The following is a 17,310-nucleotide window of genomic DNA, read 5'->3' as shown; positions in this document are numbered from 1 at the left end:
CAGGAATGTTTGAAATAAAGAGAGGATGTTTTATAACAAGGAGAGGAAAGCTGTGCGCTTCTGTTTCCTCATGCAGAATGTTTCCAATCTTTGGGTTTTTAGTCAGAAATAATCTTTATATGAACTCCTTTACATCCAGTGAACAGAGAACTAAGGAGTGAATGTTCTACTGGGAACCTTGAAGATTTTATTAATGACGTAAACTGAGGCCGTCTGCTGATTGGATTTAGTCAACTCATTTCATCTGATCATCCTCTTGATTCATGACAATGAATATTCCATCCTAGGATCAATAAGTTTTACAGTTCAGTAAAGTGGAACATGTTTTCATGTTATTATTTTAAACACTTTTCTGTCTACGTCGCCCCCTAATGACAGCTGCAGATGCAACTGCTGAAAACTGCACTAACGATGACGATCACACTCTTTTCTTTCTGCCTCTAAAAATAATCAGATCAGATGTTGGATAATAAAGATGTTCGGCGACATTTTAGACTTTGCATTCAAGCCTTTGCGGTTTCAGTGTTGCTGCGAAGTCAGTTGGAGTTAAACTCAAACCATCTTGATGCTACTGGTTTATGAATTTTCTCTACGCCATCATGGGAACAGCTAATATATTCTGGTCTTGTCGTCTATTTTACATCTGGATGAAACTGGAATAACTCCAGAATTCACCATTTATAATAAACAAACCTCTTTTCCTACTGAAGACGCCTTTTCTGTCCCCTCGGGCCTTTTCTGAAGCTTACGATGGTTTTCATCTCCTTATGCAGTTATATTTACTCTGTTCCAGATGGATGTATCTTTGAGTCTTTAATCTTTACCTAACAGCAGGCTTCTCTCTTTGCCACCCTGCTGACTGATATTTCTATCAAAAGAAGAGGAAAGTTCACGAACGTCTCCCTGGTTATCCAGATGACTACTGGTGATGTTAGGATACAAAGTGGGAAACGTTTCTGCTTCAGCGATTTGGGAAACATCCTGAGTGAAGGTGTTGAATATTCTGTTTCTCTCTGAGCCGTTTTGCTCCAGCAAAAGCAATAATAAGAATTATGCATAAAAGAGAGAAACCAGCCAAGTTTGGGATTTTAATAATTTATCAGAACTTTTCTTTTCTAGATTAGAATAACTGGATAACAAAAACTAAAAACAGAGTTTCCCATGACTGATTTTAGTCACTCAGCTTTAAAATGATTAAGTTTTGAAGCCGTCAGAATCTTCTGGTATCATTCTTCAAGGCAGAGTTTATTTAGGCTGATAATCCGGTAGATTTGGTTCTGATCAGACTCCATCATCTGCTCCACCTCCAGCTGCTGTGGTTCTCTTTCTCTCTGCTCTGAATCAAACCAACCTGTTCCCCTCCTGGCCTGTGGGGGCGCTGCACCAAGAACTCCTGAAGGAAACATGAGAACCTCTGAAGACACTGAACACAACTTCCTTCTTCACCAAATGAAAACAAGATGGAGTGGAGTGGATTTTACTGCTTATTTGAACTTCGCTAAATACTGCGAGATATTTCTCCTGCTAGCGCTAGGCTAATGCATTTGTTGTGGTTGTATTTACCCACAATGCTCTGCGCAATAGCCCACTTCCTGCTTTTTGGGCCGTCTCCAGCTCGCTTGGCGTTCACACTTGAACTGCACCAGAGTTCAGTTCAACCAAACTGGCTGAGGTTTGGAGATGGACCAGAGTTTGAGTTCACATTCACACCTCACCAACCGGACCGGGCTTTCTAGACAAACGGACTGGAGTTGGACTAAAGTGTTTAAAAGGTATTCCACACATCTTCAGTATGACTGAGCCTGTAGCTTATCAAACCACCGGTTTGTGGAACGAACACTGAAAAGCGGATTCAAAAAGGAAGGAGCGCTCCCGCTAATCACCCTTCAAATCAACAGCGAAGTGGCTGAACGCTGGACCCAGTGGGGAGTTCAAGCGGCTTGGTTCTGGAAGCCCAGCAGAGTTCTGCCTCAGGAAGAGTTCGGTGTGAAGTCTGTTAGCATAAACCAACAAAGGGAATCTTTAGATTTGCCTCTGATCATCTCCATAATCAAGCGTTGAGCTGGTGGAAACTCATCAGGCTCCAGCTGAGCTGCAGTGATTACAGAAACTCAGAACCTTTTTACACGTTTCACAGACCAAGCTGGAAATGGGCTGAGTTCATTCTTCACAAGGGAGCAAATTGAATCATGATGGGCTTCGATCTGCTTTAAAAGAAATCCAAACAGCCTTTGAGTCCATTTTTCAATCACGTTTTCCACCAATCGATTAGTGAAATCATAGCTATGAGCCGATTCTCTCCAGTCCAGGGAGGTTTGGCTGGAAATCAGAAGAAAGTCGCAGAAACATGGAGATAATTTGTTTGATCTAAACTTCATTCCAGCTGCTAACAGAGCAAAAAGCAACAGGCAGCGCAGAGAGCAAACCGTGGCAGAGGCAGCTGCCACAACTTTATTAATATGATTAATATGAAGAAGCTCATTTTGAACAAATAAAAAACAGAAACAAGAATACATATATGTTGGTGACAGTGAATCCGTGTCAGCTTTAGACTATTTTAATTGTATTTTTTAATTGATTTGTTCAAAATAAACTTATTCATATTCAATATTTAATCTGCCACAACAGCTGTGTCACATGTCACAGAATCCCTGTCAGCTGCCACTGAATCAGTTTTATCAATTTCTAATTACGTTATATTGTTTCACTTGTTCAAAATAAACTTATTTACGTTCTGTCCAACCTGCCGTAAAAGCTGTGGCAGCTGCCACAGAATCAATGACGGCTTTATGAACTTTTAAAATCAAATTTAAATTTACTCACTCTAAATAAACGTATATATTAATTTTCCCACAGCTGCCACTGCCGTGACTTGAGCTTTCTGTCTCAGCGTGATGAAGTGTTGGTGTTAGCATGGAGCAGAAGCTCATGACTGAGTGGTGGGCGTTTGTAATCTGCTGGGCGCTAACATGCCTGGCGCCGGCGTGTTCTGTCAGGAAGTGGATTGATCCCTAATCAGCTGCCAATCAGGGGGATTTCCAGTCAGACCCCCTCCTCTGTGAGTCGGCGCTCGGCCCAGAATAGAAGCAGATGAAAGAGCCTTTGGAGGAACTTGCTGTCAGTCTGTCAGGACTCATCAAACTGATGATTACGCAACAGCAGCTAATGACTGCGTTCCAGCCTGAAATGTCAGGCCGGAGGGTCTGAAGACTCACTCTGCCTCCGAGAGGCCGGAACCTGACCCAGAACCCGACCCGGAGCCCGACCCGAGCCGCAGGGCCCTCCGTGACCTCACTGCGTCTCTCTGGCATTTCTCCGCCGCCGTTTGGATAATTACCATCAGCGCCGAACACGCTCCGATTCAGCAACACATTAAATCAGTTTTACTACTCAAAACCCCGTTGCCATGGAGATTTACTGTTTAGAAACCCACCAAAATAAAGCAGCAGAACAGATCCGACCAACACCAGAGGAGGCAGAAAGCCCAAAATTATAAGAAAGTAAGAGCAGAACCACGTCAACATGTTTGTAGGAGGAGATAAAATTAGTCAGTGCAGTAAAAATCTTCTTAAAAGAACAATTTTTCAAAGTCACTCGAGTAAATGTAACAAACTGATTAATACAATGCTTTCTTCAAAATAAAAGCATGGTGGGTGATTGACCCAAAATATTGATAACATTGATACCAATCCGTATCAGATTTTCTCTTGCAGTTTAATTTTTTATATTGAAGTTTCTCAAATCTACAAATCTGATTTCTCTTCCTAAAGAGAAATTAAATGTTGACTCGTCTAGATCTCCTGTAGCAGTCTGTGTCAAAGATTTCAATATGAAGCATAAGAGAATAAAGATCATTGTTAAACCTTATTGACATTTTGATTATTAATATTTTATAATTAATTATTGTCTGTTTTTTGTTTCTGCTTTATTTGTTTTTTTTTGTTGTTGTTTAATCTTGGATTTTTAAAATATGTTTCTGTTTCAAAGTTAATTGTTAAAATCAAAGTTTATTTTTCTTTAAGAGTTCATTTGAAAGTCACTAAGCATGATGCTGCCACCACCGTGCTCCATCATTCAGGTTAGTCCAACGTGACTAACAGTAATTCAAATTTATTTAAGAAGCAAAATTCTAAATATGAGATATAAAAACATCATTAATCATTTATTAACGGTTTTATAAATAAAACTATAAAATGATAGTTTTATTTATAAAATCATTAATAAATGATTCCTCACAGTTACCTGCTGCTGAAATCCCATTAAACTCTCTGGGTTTGATTAATGGGATCAGATATTCATAAATATAACAACCGTCTGTTCAGGTACCTGCCAGGTTTTCACCTCAGTTATCATCTAATCTGTTCAATCCTAATCCATCTGGATTAACAAAGATGTTTCCTCATTTGGCTCCAGAATCCTTCATCAAATTCAGGTTTTCTATGAGTTTCAGCCAAACGTCTGCATTAAGGAGACGTCAGCCGGACCCAGCATGGGGCCCCGGTAGGCCCTTCAGAACCAAATTTGGGTCAGCAGGGTCCATCAGAACTCTTCAAGACAAATGTTTGGGTCCCTGGTGGCCCTTCAAGAAAGAGTTGGAGTTCCTGGTGACCTTTCAGGACCTTTTAGGGCCAAATTTGGGGTCCTGATGGCCCTTCAGTGTTGACTTTGGGGCAATAAGCCCATCACAACTAGATCTGGGGCCTTGCTGGCCCTCAGAACCTTTCAGGGCCAATCTAGGACCAAATTTGGGGCCCTGAAGGCCCTTCAAGGCAGAATTTGGGTCCCTGGTTGCCCCTCAGGTCCCTTGAGGACCAGATTTGGATCCCTCAGAACCGTACCCTCCGGGCCCCTGGAGCCGCTATGGGCCCCTCAGGTTCTCCACAGATGTGAACACACTCCACATTACATCACACACACACACAGCAGGCCTTCCAACAATCCTCCTTAGTCGGACCGTCCACCCCCAACTCACGCTCAGAGCGCGCTTGTATATGCGCGTGCACGCGCCTCAGTGCTGCTGGAGAGGGATGCTCACACACACACACACACACACACCCAGACGGTCCGTCAATGGGCGGATGTTGGAGCATCATGGCGACAGCAGCTCCCTCTCACACACTCCCACACGCACTCGCCTCGCGCACGCGCTCACACCCCACCTGCCGTCGCCAGGCCGTCCTGGCCCGCTTCTCCTCCTCCCTCAGCCGGATTCATCCTCCTCTTCCTCCTCCTCTTCCTCCTCCGTTATGTGCCGTCGCTCGGTCGGTCCGCTCCGCCTCCCTGCTACCCGTCCATCCCCGCAGCCTCACATCAGATCGGGTCGGTACCAGCCGCGGGCTCCGGTGCTCGCTCGGTGGGATGCGTTCCTCTCCTCCCGGTACCGATCGGACCGTCAGTGCTGCATCCTGCTCAGCTCAGCCTCGACCGTCCGTCCTGCTCCTCTTCCTCCTCCTCCTCCGCCGCTGCTGCTGCGCTTACGTTACCGTGATCCCGCGCGGCATCGCATCACATCACGTCACCGTTACTGGTGCCGTTACTGGTGCCGTTACTGGTACCGTGGAGCCCACGCAGGCCGGGTATCCCCTCTCAGTGTCTCCTGCGGCCGCTCGGTGTGTGCTTCAGCACGCAGGCGCATTGGAGACAGAGAGGCGCTGTGCACGAGAGCTGCAGCATCTGCTGCACCGACACACACACATTCACACACACACCGCCTCCACCCGTTACTACAACGTTACCGGTGCTGCCGGTACCGTTACTATCAACATGAGGAGTCTGACGTGACCATCATGATTTTTAGCTATAATATAATATATAATATTATTAGTATAGGCTAATACAAGATAATATAATATAGTAAAATATATGTGTTAGTATAATATAGCTAGTTTATATTTTTATCTAATACAGTTTATTAATTTTTAAATTGGGAGTTATAGATCAACTCTTATTCCAGGCTTATAGATTATTGACAGCTCGTGATTTTTTGGGATTCATAATTTCTCTGATAATGTCTGATGACTCAGTTGAATTATTTTCATGAATAATAATAAATAAACCATAAACTCAGCTCCAATAACCAGCATCTGTATCTGAGGCAGGAGTTCTGATCAGAGGAAATGTTCTCCATGTTCTCAGCTGGGGCAGCAGCGCCACCTGCAGGAAGACAGTGGGAATGACATTTAGATGAGTTGACATGTTTTATCTTCTATTGTTATTGCTGGATATTTAGTTATTCTACAAACATCTTACACATTCATATTTTTTCATTTTTATTATTATTTAGCTAAATAGTTGTTTTATCCTACATAGTTTTATTAATAAACAACATAAAATATTTGTTTTCACAAAAAATATCCTATTTTTAATGTTTGTTTTGCCTTTTGAAATTTTATGAAAATGGTTAGATCTGACAATTGACGTAAAGTAAAAATAAACAACGTGCTAATTAAATGGGTAATATGAATGACATTATAAATGAAATCTTACATTTATCATTTGCTTCTAAATGTTTATTAGAAGTTAATATTTCCAGACCCTAGATCACTGTTTTTTGCAGGATGACCCTAATCTGATTCCACTTTTATTATGGTTTTGTTTTAAATCGGCTTCTATAAAATATATTTAACATTTAGAACTACTAATCTAAAGAATAAAATAAATTCAATGCAAACATGGAAATAGTTCTAAAAAATAATAAACTGATCACCCTTCTATTGCAACAGGACAAAACAAAGAAAAAAATAACCTAGTGATAATAATTTTGTCAATTGCTAATAAAGTTTTTTCTAAAGCCCTGCTGTCGCGTACTCATGACGTCAGGTAACCCTGGAAACAGACGTCGCCTGCTCTATCGAGGAGCTAGCTGCTAGTAGTTAGGTAACGTTTACAGCATAGCTGAGTTTAATAATAATGTAAGAGGCATAAAAATGACTCAACATGTAGTTTTAATGTTGACGTGATGTCAAGAAATATGAACTAAATCTTTATTATAAAAGTGGCGAAGAGAGCAGAGCTGCTAACGCTAGCAGGTGTTTGAGAGAAACCCGTCACCTTCCAGAAACGTGTCCAGGACAGTCCAGCTTGGAAATTTGAGGCTCCGCAGAGAGCAGGACCTGGTAAACCTTTGTTAGATTTTCTTCAATTCACTTTAAGTAAGTGAGAGGAATGAAATCTGATGTAATCTGTCATTAAATCAAAATAAGCCAGATAGATTTCCCTGAATCTGTTTCAGGTTGGTGGAGCTGATGGAGGAAGAAGAGGCTGTGATGTCAGAGCTGAGGAGGCAGCTGGAGGATGAAGGTCTGAGCCCAGAGGAGCAGATGGTCCTCCTGAACGAAGCCCTAAACAGTGAGTGTGCTGCTGAGGAGGGCGGGGTCAGAGGTCAGCATGGTTCTGATTTCATCCCGTCTTTGCCCCAGAGGTTCTGAACTCTGCTGCGGTGCAGACAGACAGCAGAGCGCTGACTCGGGTCAAGACTCAGTTCTACCACAGTGGGGTTCTGAGTCACTGTGTCCGGGTTCTGTCTCTGAGCCCCAGCAGGCTGAGGGGGAACTGGACCTCTGCTGCCACACTAGCCCACCTGACCAGGTAAACATCCACCTTTACATTATCATTAAATGCTTTAGTAAGGAAATATGGACACCATTCAGGTTATTTACCTATACATTCTTTGGAAAATATATGTTCTTTTTACATGTGACTTGTTTTAAAATATGCTTGTAACTGTTAGAAACTTCAGCAGCTGTTTTAATCGATTATTGGTTATTTTATTTAGTCTGATATTCTAAAACTCTGATCCAGCTCCTGCTGCGTGGGGGCGGAGCCAGGCAGCCGCTCCGAGGCTTTTCATAGGCTGTTCCTGCCGTCAGTGGTGGACGTTCTGCTGTCATTGGCCGCTCAGCTGATGAGCCGTTCAGAGGTGAGGAGGAGGAGCAGCAGGTGTGATGAAGAGCAGCAATGAAGAGCAGTAACTCCTATGGTCTGTCTCAGGCTCCGCCCCTCCACAAGACGGTGATGGACGCCGTGGGCTGGCTGCTCTCTGCTCACCCCCACCTCACGGCTCAGGGTCTGCTCACCTCATCCGCCCCAGAAAGTAGTCCCAGACACCTGCAGCTTCTTCACAAACAAACTTTGTCTCTGCAGTGCTAAGCTCTGCCCACTACGAGCAGATCCAGATGAGTGATGATGTCACCGTGTCACTGCTCTGCATCCAGATGTGGATTCAAACCTGTACAGTCAACAGGTAGCGCTCAGGAACACGCCACACCACTTCCTGTTTACCTGAGTTAATGAGACTTTAAGCCTTTAGTTTATAAAATAATCCTGGTAAAAATGTTTCAACCTTAATGTGGTGAAACTGCAGAGACTTCCTGTCCCAGCTGAGCGACGAATCGGCTCTGCTGCTGCTCAACGATGCCGTCGCCCAATTGGCTCTCAGCTCGGACGCCGCTGTGGGCGGAGCCTCCGTCAGGCTGATGCTCCTGATGGCCAATCAGCTGGGTCTCCGCCTGCGCTCTCTCCTGTTCAACTTTAAAGGTCAGAGGTCAGACAGCAGGAGGTGAAACTGTGTTATCACATATTGAAAAATGTGATAATGTGATGTTATCACAGCTGAAACACTGACTTCCTTTAAATATCAACTAAAAACCCACTTGTTTAGAGTTGTATTTGAAACGTCATCAATTACAAATTTATTGACGGAATCTGACTTGATGTTGTGTTTTTGTGTTTGATTTGATGTAAAGCACTTTGAAATGCCTTGATGCTGAAATGTGCTATACAAATTAAGTTTGATTTGATTTGATATTGGAGAGGTCAGAGGTCATTCTATGTGTCTGCAGGTCTGGACAGCCTGCTGGAGAAAGACTGGAGGGGGCGGGGCTTCGAACAGGAAGTGGATCAGCTGATCGCAGTGATCCGACAGGAAGAAACCGCCAGCCGTCAGTCAGAGGTTCGTCTGATAAATAAGAAATAATAATCAATAAATTGATCACTAAATTATACATTTAGTTCCTGTCATTTAAATTTGAATAAAGCAAAATTATGCTAATTGTTATGTGACTGATAAAATTTAACCAAACGTTCTCAATAAATTTGTGTGTGTGTTTGTGTGTGAAGGAGAGCAGTGAGCGCGTGCGGGCAGCGTGTGTGATCCAGGCGGCGTGGCGTTCGGTTCTGACCCGGCGCAGAGTGAAGAGCCTCAGCAGAGCCGTGAGCACGCTGCAGCGGAGATACAGGTACTGATCAGGATCTGACATCAGAGCGACATCAGAGCGACGCAGCTCCTCATCACATGTTTAACGTTTTTACCGCAATGTTGGCCTCAGGGCGCGGCGCAGGCGTCTGCAGCAGCAGGAAGCGGCGCAGCAGTGGGAGGAGCAGCTACGCTACCAGGTCAGTGCTGCAGCTGCAGGTCTGAGTGTTCAGTGTTCAACTTCTAGACACCACAGATCTGGAATAAACTTCCAGAAAACTGCAAAACAGCCAAACAGTTCCTTTAACCCAAGACGAAAAACTTATTAATAGATCAACTTTATGTAATTTATTAATCTCACACATGAAAGAATGTTTTTTTAACAGTCCAGGTTTCTCTCTTTGATCCAGCAAATGTAAAATCATTTAGAAGTTATAGATAAAAATAAAATAAGCCAGGCTGCTATATTTGCCTGATTTCAATGTTTAGTTTTTTCTGAGCCGTTCTGTCCTGATGAATGCTCCTGCAGGTGTGTGTGCGGCGGCAGCAGGCGAGGCGGCGTCTGCATCAGAAGCAGAGGGAGCTGCTCCAGCTGCTTCCTGCTGGTAAGCCCCGCCCCCTTGCTTTCCTCTGCTCTGATTGGAGCTGCAGCTTCTGACCTCAGTATTTGCAGACCAGGTACGTCCGTACCTGGAGGAGTGCGAGCGCCGAGCCGCCGTGGTGATCCAGAGCGCATGGAGAGGCTTCAGAGACAGACGTCTCTACGGCGACGCTCTGAGGGACGCGGCGAGGCGGCAGCGTGCCGCCAGGACGCTGCAGCGCGCCGTAAGACACAAACACGATGATGTCATCTCACCTGTCGAGCTGCTGCTGCTGATGAAACACACTCTGCTCCTCCAGGGGCGTCGGCTTCTGGAGAAACGACCCGTAGCTCAGACTCCACCCCAAACACCACTCTGGATTGGTCAGGAGGGTTTGACGGACAGCCGGCGGGTGGAGCTAAAGCAGCAGGTGGAGGAGTACATCCAGACACACAGGGTGAGGTTGACTTTATTACTACAAGCAGGACATCCTCCTCATTTATTGATTAATAATACATTATTAATGATTACATACCTCAGACATTTATGCAAATGTGTGTAAATCTGAGCTTTAGGAGAGTTTATTGTTAGATAGATAGATTTATTACAGACTCAGAGTCCAAATTAAATACAGTAGAAAACAAAGATGATAAAAGAATAAAAGGTACAATAAAAATCGACTCCTAACCATTCAGAAGTCAATCATACCAACGTCTCCAGAGTACAGATGAATATTTTACTGCACTATATTTAATGTTAGTAAACAGAAAGATAATTCTATTATTAGACTCGTTTAAATGACAAATAAATTTATACATAAGCTTTATTAAAACAGCCATCAAAGTGCTGATGCAGCAGATACAAACAGTTCACTGGTTCTGAACCATCTGGGTTTATTTAGCTAAAGTCTTAATTCATTATTATAAACAACTTCAATCTCTGAAGACTGACTTTTTAAAGTTGCACCACAAATGTGCAGAATACAGTAATGTACAATATGATCTAAACAAGTTCAGTTTCACTTCATCAGAACAGAATCCAAACTTATGGACAAAGATTTTAGCCTGAACGTCTAACATTCAACCAGGACGGTAAACGTCCTCATCATCAGACAGACGGTCTGTAAACACATGAACAAGATATTTCACTTCACCTGACATATTCAATAAAGTCCCAGACAGTTTGAAATTTGGAAATACTTTATTTTTTTCCATTTTACTGTGACAAATCAAAATGAGACTTTGATGGATTGAATTTGGTAGCTGACCAGACATTAAGCAGCTTCTGAAGACCAGATGAACTTGGACTACAAATAATCAGCATTAAATGATTCATAATAGCATCTGCAGCCAGTTCTGCACAGGTTTAGCTGCTTACAGAAATCGTTCATATAAACATTAAACACCAGAGGAGATAAAAATCTTCTTTCTCTGACTCCATTGCTGACATGAAAGGATGCAGAAACACAGTTGTTTCATTTGACCTGCTTAGTTTCATTTACATACCAGCAGGTCAGACATCTTACTGTATATTTGGCCACACCAGCTTGGCACAATTTTAAAAATAGTTTTCAATGATTTACACCATCAAAAGCCTTAGCGGCGTATAAAAAGCACAGAAAAACGTAAAATTTTTGCTGTTATAATTATTCAGTAATTCTTTTAGGCCATATATTATTAAATGTAAAATCTTTGCAGACAAAGAAACTTGTACATTAGCTCGAAAGTTAAATTTGGTTTCATTAAACCTCAACGTATCAGTGTTTTTAATGTATGTGTGTGTGTGTGTGTGTGTGTGCATGCAGTCGACACGCGTGTCTGTGGAGGCGTGTGCTGCGCTGCATGAGGAAGTGCAGCAGCTGCTGCAGGTGGAGCTGCAGGGTGGAGCTCAGCGCAGGAGGGAGGAGCAGCAGGTGGAGGCTCTGCTGGCGCAAACACACACACACCTGGAGCTGCTACGAGGTCTGACACACACACATACACACACACACACACACAAACAGAGGATCAATAATCAACTGCATCACCCCTACAGATGCCCCGCCCCTTTCGGTTGTCACGGCGGCACAGGCGGAGTCCTTCCTGAGCCCGTCGGCGTCCATCGCGGCTCGTGGGCGCAACGCCCACAATGCTATGCTGCAGGCGAGCCGGCTGCCCTGGTGGCGGACACTGGGAGACACGAACACGGGGGCGGAGTCTGGCCCCGCCTACCTGCCGGACCTGGAGGCGGAGCTTGGAGGACTGTTCATCGGAGGGCTGATGGTGGACGGAGTGTCGCTGTAGCAGCAGGATGTGAAACATGAAGTTTGTTTTTATCTCTAATAAAACATGTAAGTTTATCAGAGCAGAGCGCCTCCTGCTGTCTGTGTGTGGAAATGACTCCAGTAAACGTCACTAACTGGACCTGAGGGGCCAGAGAAATGTTTGCACTTCCCACTGTTGGCCAGCAGAGGGAGGCATTCCTGCATCCCAGTCCGGAGGAAGAGGAAGAGGAGCAGCGGCGCCTCCTCCTCAGAGCTGAATGTGACGCTGCGCCTGTTAGCAGCGGCTCCCCCTCCTCCTGATGGGTGATGATGTCAGAGGCGGAGCAGCGTATTGATTATAGATCGGAGCAGCAGGACAGCAGCATAAGCTGCAGCTGATCAGAGCGTTGGAGGGAAGCAGCAGGTAAGAAACAGATTCACTGCAGGAGCTGAAGGTCAGAGGTCAGACGGTCGACTGTTTATTACCGTTTGGAAACTTTAACAAAGGAGTTTGAATTATAGCAGCAACGTTTTCAGACCAAATGTTTTAATTTATTCACTTTTCTGAACGAATAAGCTCTAAAGGTTTTACTGTTTGCATTTTCCTGTTTATTGTCTAGCTGCAGTTTTTCAGGAATAAATAATCTTGACTTTATTGTATTTTTGTCAGAAATGACAAAAATAAAAGGAAATTATTTTCATTTGGCTGAATATTGGCTGCAATTCTCTCTGTATTCAAAACTTTAATTAATTTTCTAAAGCTTGAAAACAAAATGATCGTCTGTAAAACAGTGATCAATAAATATGCTTTATTTATGCAGTGATTAATCAAAGATAAACTCCAGAAATTATCATTTAAAATATTAAAGTTAAAGTTATTTATAGCTTCAAGTTTATATTTCAGCTTACATGAAAAAGTAATTTCAGCAAAATGATAATTTACTTCCTATTTTTTCACCCAATTGTGTCTGAAATTAATTTTTAAAAAATCACCAAAATAACAGAATATTGTACATTTTTAATTATTTTGTGCAGATATAATTATTATTATTATTATAATTATTATTATTATTATTATCATTATTATTATTATTATGACCAGGTCCAGTTCAGTTAATTCCCAGAGGAATGTGTTTGAATGTGTTGAAGCAGTTTTCTTCTACTTCTACTTTAGGACCGCCTCGTCTTCTTCTTCTGCTCCTGTGGCTCTGGGTTCGTTGCCACGGAGATCCCGGGCTCTCTGCCCCGCATGGTGACGGTCCCGGCTCTGCTCGGCTCTCTGCCCCGCGGCACCAACCCTTCCAGCCTGCCCAGCTTCCCCAGCATCACCCTGCCCAGGGTGGTTGCCATGCCGACCGTGGCGGAGGCCCCTCGCCGGCTGCTGCAGGACTGCTGCTCCGTGTTGGACCACCAGGCCTCTGGCGGTAACCGGACCACCCGTCCATTCTGTTCATTTATGTCAACGTTAAAACCAAAGTTTTATTTAGTTTTTATTTAAATCAGAGAAGAAGAATTGAAATTATTCCCAGTGAAGATTGGTCCAGAAGGAGGTCAGGTTAGCAGGCACGGTGGTGGAAGCATCATGCTGTGGGTCTGTTTCATTATGAAGGATTATTTTAAAAATCTTCATCTCCGCATCTAGAAGGTTCTAATAATTATATCTACAAATGTAAAAGATTCAATAATAAATCGATTAATCAATTCTTCATTATTAATCTGACAACATTTCCAGCTTTCAGAACATTTTTTCTCTGAGATTCTGTAACTCCAGAGTGGGCGGAGACATGGTGCTCTGTGTGTGTGTGTGTGTGTGTGTGTGTGAGGATTATCTCCACTGGTGTGTGGATGTGAGCTGAAGGAATCATCCTCATGTATGGTAAGATAATATTCATCAATTATTAACCAAAAATCTTAGTTTTTCTGTATGATTGCTTAAATTCTTTCATGTGTTTTTTTATAATTCCCCATCTTTACAGATTTTCATATTTGAAATTTCTCAGTTTGTTTCTCAACATTTATCTCCGTCTGACCTTTTTATCTTCCTGCTATCAGCTGATTATTATATATTTCATTCTATCAAACCCAACCGATCGGTTTGGAGTGTAATCATAATTCATAATTCATAATTTATCATTTATAATTCCCCACCACAGATTTCAGTCGTAATCCTCGTCCAATCTCTGCAGGTATTCACAAACCGATGCTGATTATCTGTTTAGAAGAACTGATGAGATAATTTTCCAACATTGATAACGGTTTGACCAAACTTGTTTCTGTTTAGATCAAATCCATTTGGCTGATCGGTTTAGTCAGATCAACCATTTGGCCTTAACTTTTAGGATAGTTTTTTTTCTTAACTTTAAGCGATGAAATTAACAGCGAAAAACCTTAAAAACAGATAGAAAAACGGAAGCGCTGCTGGGTGGTTACTGGAGTGAGAAACCTAAAAAATAAAAAAGCATTTTATTTGAATAAAAGTCTGATTGTGACGCTTTTTCTCACTGCTGGTTTTGATGCTGAACAAATAGTATGACCATCAAAAAGAAATCTTCAAAAGCCTGCATTTATTATTGGGGACACCAGCCAGATCCTAACAGTTGTTACAGATTTGAACGAAAGTACAGATTTAACTTTTCAAAAACATTTCCTGAAAAATCAGTTTGAAAAAGGTTTTGAATGTCATCTTGTAGCTAAAACGTGGGGAATATAATAGATATTGAGCTTTAATAAATTTCCTTTTAAGACTTTAAGTCCCTTTTTATTTAAATTAAAGCAGAATTTAACCTTTCATCAGAGCAAATGCAGGTCAGTAATAATCCAGATGACGATGTGAGTCATATTTTCATGTTGCCTCGTTATTTTAAACACTGTGCTGTTACACTCCAACTACTTAATTTTTGCAGCTGTTAACTTATTTTATTTTTTGGAAAAATCTTTTTCTTTACAAATAAGTTGCACCTGACTTTTATTTTAATAGAAAGTTCTGCTTTTACTGCAGGTTTTATGTGAAAAACCTTCACAGCTCCGACGTTATGGTTGGATTTAAACTGAATCCAGTAATTCTCTGCTCAGATTATGCAGAGCTGATTACAGGCATGTTTCTGGTTCTGAGGTCCAAACGGGTCACATATCCAGGTTAAAGCTGTTAGATCCGCCGCCTGGAGCTCTCTTAAGCTTCCTTCTGATGGAAAGCGCAAGAGTATTTAAGGATCGCTATGTGGCGAGCAGCAGCAGCAGGGATTAATTGCTGAGGCGCAGCGATGCTAACACAGCCTTTGCCCGGTTCTATACATCTGGACCCCAAAACATGAAGCCTCATCTCTACTGGTTCAGATTGGGACCCAAGGTGGAGAAGTGGGGATACCTTTACTGGTGACATTTAGCAGCGTTTTAATCCCTGAAAAGTCAACATGAGAAATTATATGATTAAAGCCATCAGACAGCTCTTGCTTTTCCCTTGCTACGAAAGGAGAACTGATGTCTGAGAGTTTGTAGAAACTACTTACATATGAGGGTATTTGGAAAAAAAACCACAGGAGTGTTTTTTAGTGCATAGTACTTTTTAGAAAATTATATTTTAGCATTTCTACTTTTGGCAAATAAAATTTTCTAGATTTTCTACTCCACTGAATGAAAAAGCAATATGTTTGGCAAAACTAAATGGACATAGACCCCTGCAAAGCTTTTTTAATAAAGTTTTATTTGAAGAAACTGATTTGGGAAAAAAAAATCCTCTTAATTTCAGATGGTCTGTTGTCTGATGATGTAATTTTTTAAATATTAAATGATTGATAAAATTTGATTCCAAGATATTCAATCAGTAATTGAGTGGAATTTACAACCAAAACACTATTTTTACTCTGACTGTCGGTTCAATGTTTCACGCTTATTTTTGTGGCCAGAGTGTAAAATGTTTAGAACCTTTCCCACCTGTGGTAGTTATAAACCTGTGTTGAGTTAATCGGACAATTTTGGACAAACGTAAAAGACCTACTTTATGTTTTGCATTTGTTGAGTGTGTGTAAAGCTGCTAACAACGAAACATCATAACGCCACAAACGGCTGGTGGACAACATTTTCCCTGAAGACCCAGAGGTAAACACACACACACACACACACACACACACACACAAACAGAGCGTTGTCCCGTGTGGTGAGGTCGTGGTGAGGTCGTGATGAGGTCGTGATGAGGGTAAATGAGGAATTTGATTAGTTTGTGCTCAGGGACGGCCTGGTCAAGCTGGCCAACATGGATAGCGGCCTTTCTTGGCTTCTGTCGGCGCTTTGGTGCTGGACAGGATCGCTTTCACCCTGTTTCCAGCCGCCTGACCAGAGAGCTGGAACCACCGCATTCTGGGCTTCCAGAACCACAGAACCAGTCTGGGAATATTTAGCAGTCAGCGCCCTGTTAAAGCGGCTGTTGCTGAGCGGTATGTCGCGGCACAGAGCATATGCGCCACTGCTGCAGAGCCAAAGCATCAAGCGCACAGTGGAGAAGTTTCCTCGAGGACTCGCCATGGTGCTGAGGTGCCGACAGGCCGCACCTGCACATCCTGGCCACCGGCTCCGTACGAACACACACCTGGAACACACACCGCATGAATCAGCTTTAATCAGCTTTTACAAATGCCATTACGATAAATGTTAATTCAGATCTGCATTCTTTTTTCAAAAAGATCACGGTGCTGGTTTTTCAGAATTTTGACCTTTTTTTTTTTTTATTGCTAAATTTTCACCTTTCTCAGAAGGCAAACATTTTTTTTTCAGGATTTTTTTTTCTCATAATTTTGACTTTTGTCTTAAACTGTTGACTTTTCTCAGATCTTTTTTCTCAGAATCAGAAATGTTTGTTCTTCATCAGGCAAATTTTGTCTTCAAACTCAAACACACCAAATAAGAAGAAACAGTTGTTTAAATATTTTCATTTACTAACAATATAATTAACATAAATCTGAGAATGTTTGTTTTTTTATTCTGATTTTGATACAGAATTAGGAATCTGACAGGATATTTAGATTTGTTGTTTTTAAACTTAAACTATTCTTTTTCTGGTAAATTGATTGTTTGGATGAAATCAGCCAGGAAACATGAAGCAAAGCATGTTTGAATATTAAAATGAAACTGAATGTTTCTATCTTGTTTTGATGTTTTGTGTTTGTTTTGTTGCAGTTTGTGAAGTTTGCGAACATTGAGGAGGACACGCCTTCGTATCATCGCAGCTACGACTTCTTCGTGTCTCGGTTCAGTGAAATGTGTCACACTGACCACGAAGACCCCGACACTCGGATCAAGTC

The 17,310-nt window shown here is 42.2% G+C and overlaps 2 protein-coding genes across 4 annotated transcripts in view; one reads left to right on the top strand and one right to left on the bottom strand.

The window, feature by feature from the left end:
* LOC122827027 (kalirin-like) overlaps nucleotides 1-5,601 on the bottom strand; it is a 34,579-nt gene extending 28,978 nt beyond the window's left edge. The window contains exon 1 of one of the 2 annotated variants that reach the window (XM_044109511.1): nucleotides 5,160-5,601. In XM_044109511.1, the coding sequence (XP_043965446.1) occupies nucleotides 5,160-5,214 (55 nt within the window). In that variant the 5' untranslated portion in view covers nucleotides 5,215-5,601. The remainder of the gene's footprint in view (nucleotides 1-5,159) is intronic. The other variant, XM_044109509.1, reaches the window with a different exon arrangement.
* A 1,205-nt stretch (nucleotides 5,602-6,806) lies between these two features.
* On the top strand, nucleotides 6,807-12,115 carry LOC122827066 (IQ calmodulin-binding motif-containing protein 1-like). 2 transcript variants are annotated; one of them, XM_044109638.1, is made up of 15 exons: nucleotides 6,807-7,115; nucleotides 7,232-7,347; nucleotides 7,419-7,587; nucleotides 7,801-7,918; nucleotides 7,990-8,065; nucleotides 8,143-8,242; nucleotides 8,363-8,535; nucleotides 8,841-8,950; nucleotides 9,118-9,236; nucleotides 9,327-9,393; nucleotides 9,723-9,798; nucleotides 9,867-10,018; nucleotides 10,094-10,231; nucleotides 11,579-11,735; nucleotides 11,809-12,115. In XM_044109638.1, the coding sequence occupies exons 2-15, from the start codon at nucleotides 7,245-7,247 to the stop codon at nucleotides 12,054-12,056; spliced, it is 1,806 nt and encodes a 601-aa protein (XP_043965573.1). In that variant the 5' UTR covers nucleotides 6,807-7,115; nucleotides 7,232-7,244; the 3' UTR covers nucleotides 12,057-12,115. The 2 variants fall into 2 exon arrangements, with proteins under 2 accessions (XP_043965573.1, XP_043965572.1); XM_044109637.1 differs by having other exon boundaries at nucleotides 6,809-7,151.
* Nucleotides 12,116-17,310: the final 5,195 nt, after the last annotated feature.

Source organism: Gambusia affinis, linkage group LG24 (genome assembly GCF_019740435.1).
Source record: "Gambusia affinis linkage group LG24, SWU_Gaff_1.0, whole genome shotgun sequence".
NCBI lineage: Eukaryota > Metazoa > Chordata > Actinopteri > Cyprinodontiformes > Poeciliidae > Gambusia > Gambusia affinis.
Note: the sequence above shows the minus strand (reverse complement) of the source record. Positions and strands in the feature narration are given on the sequence as shown.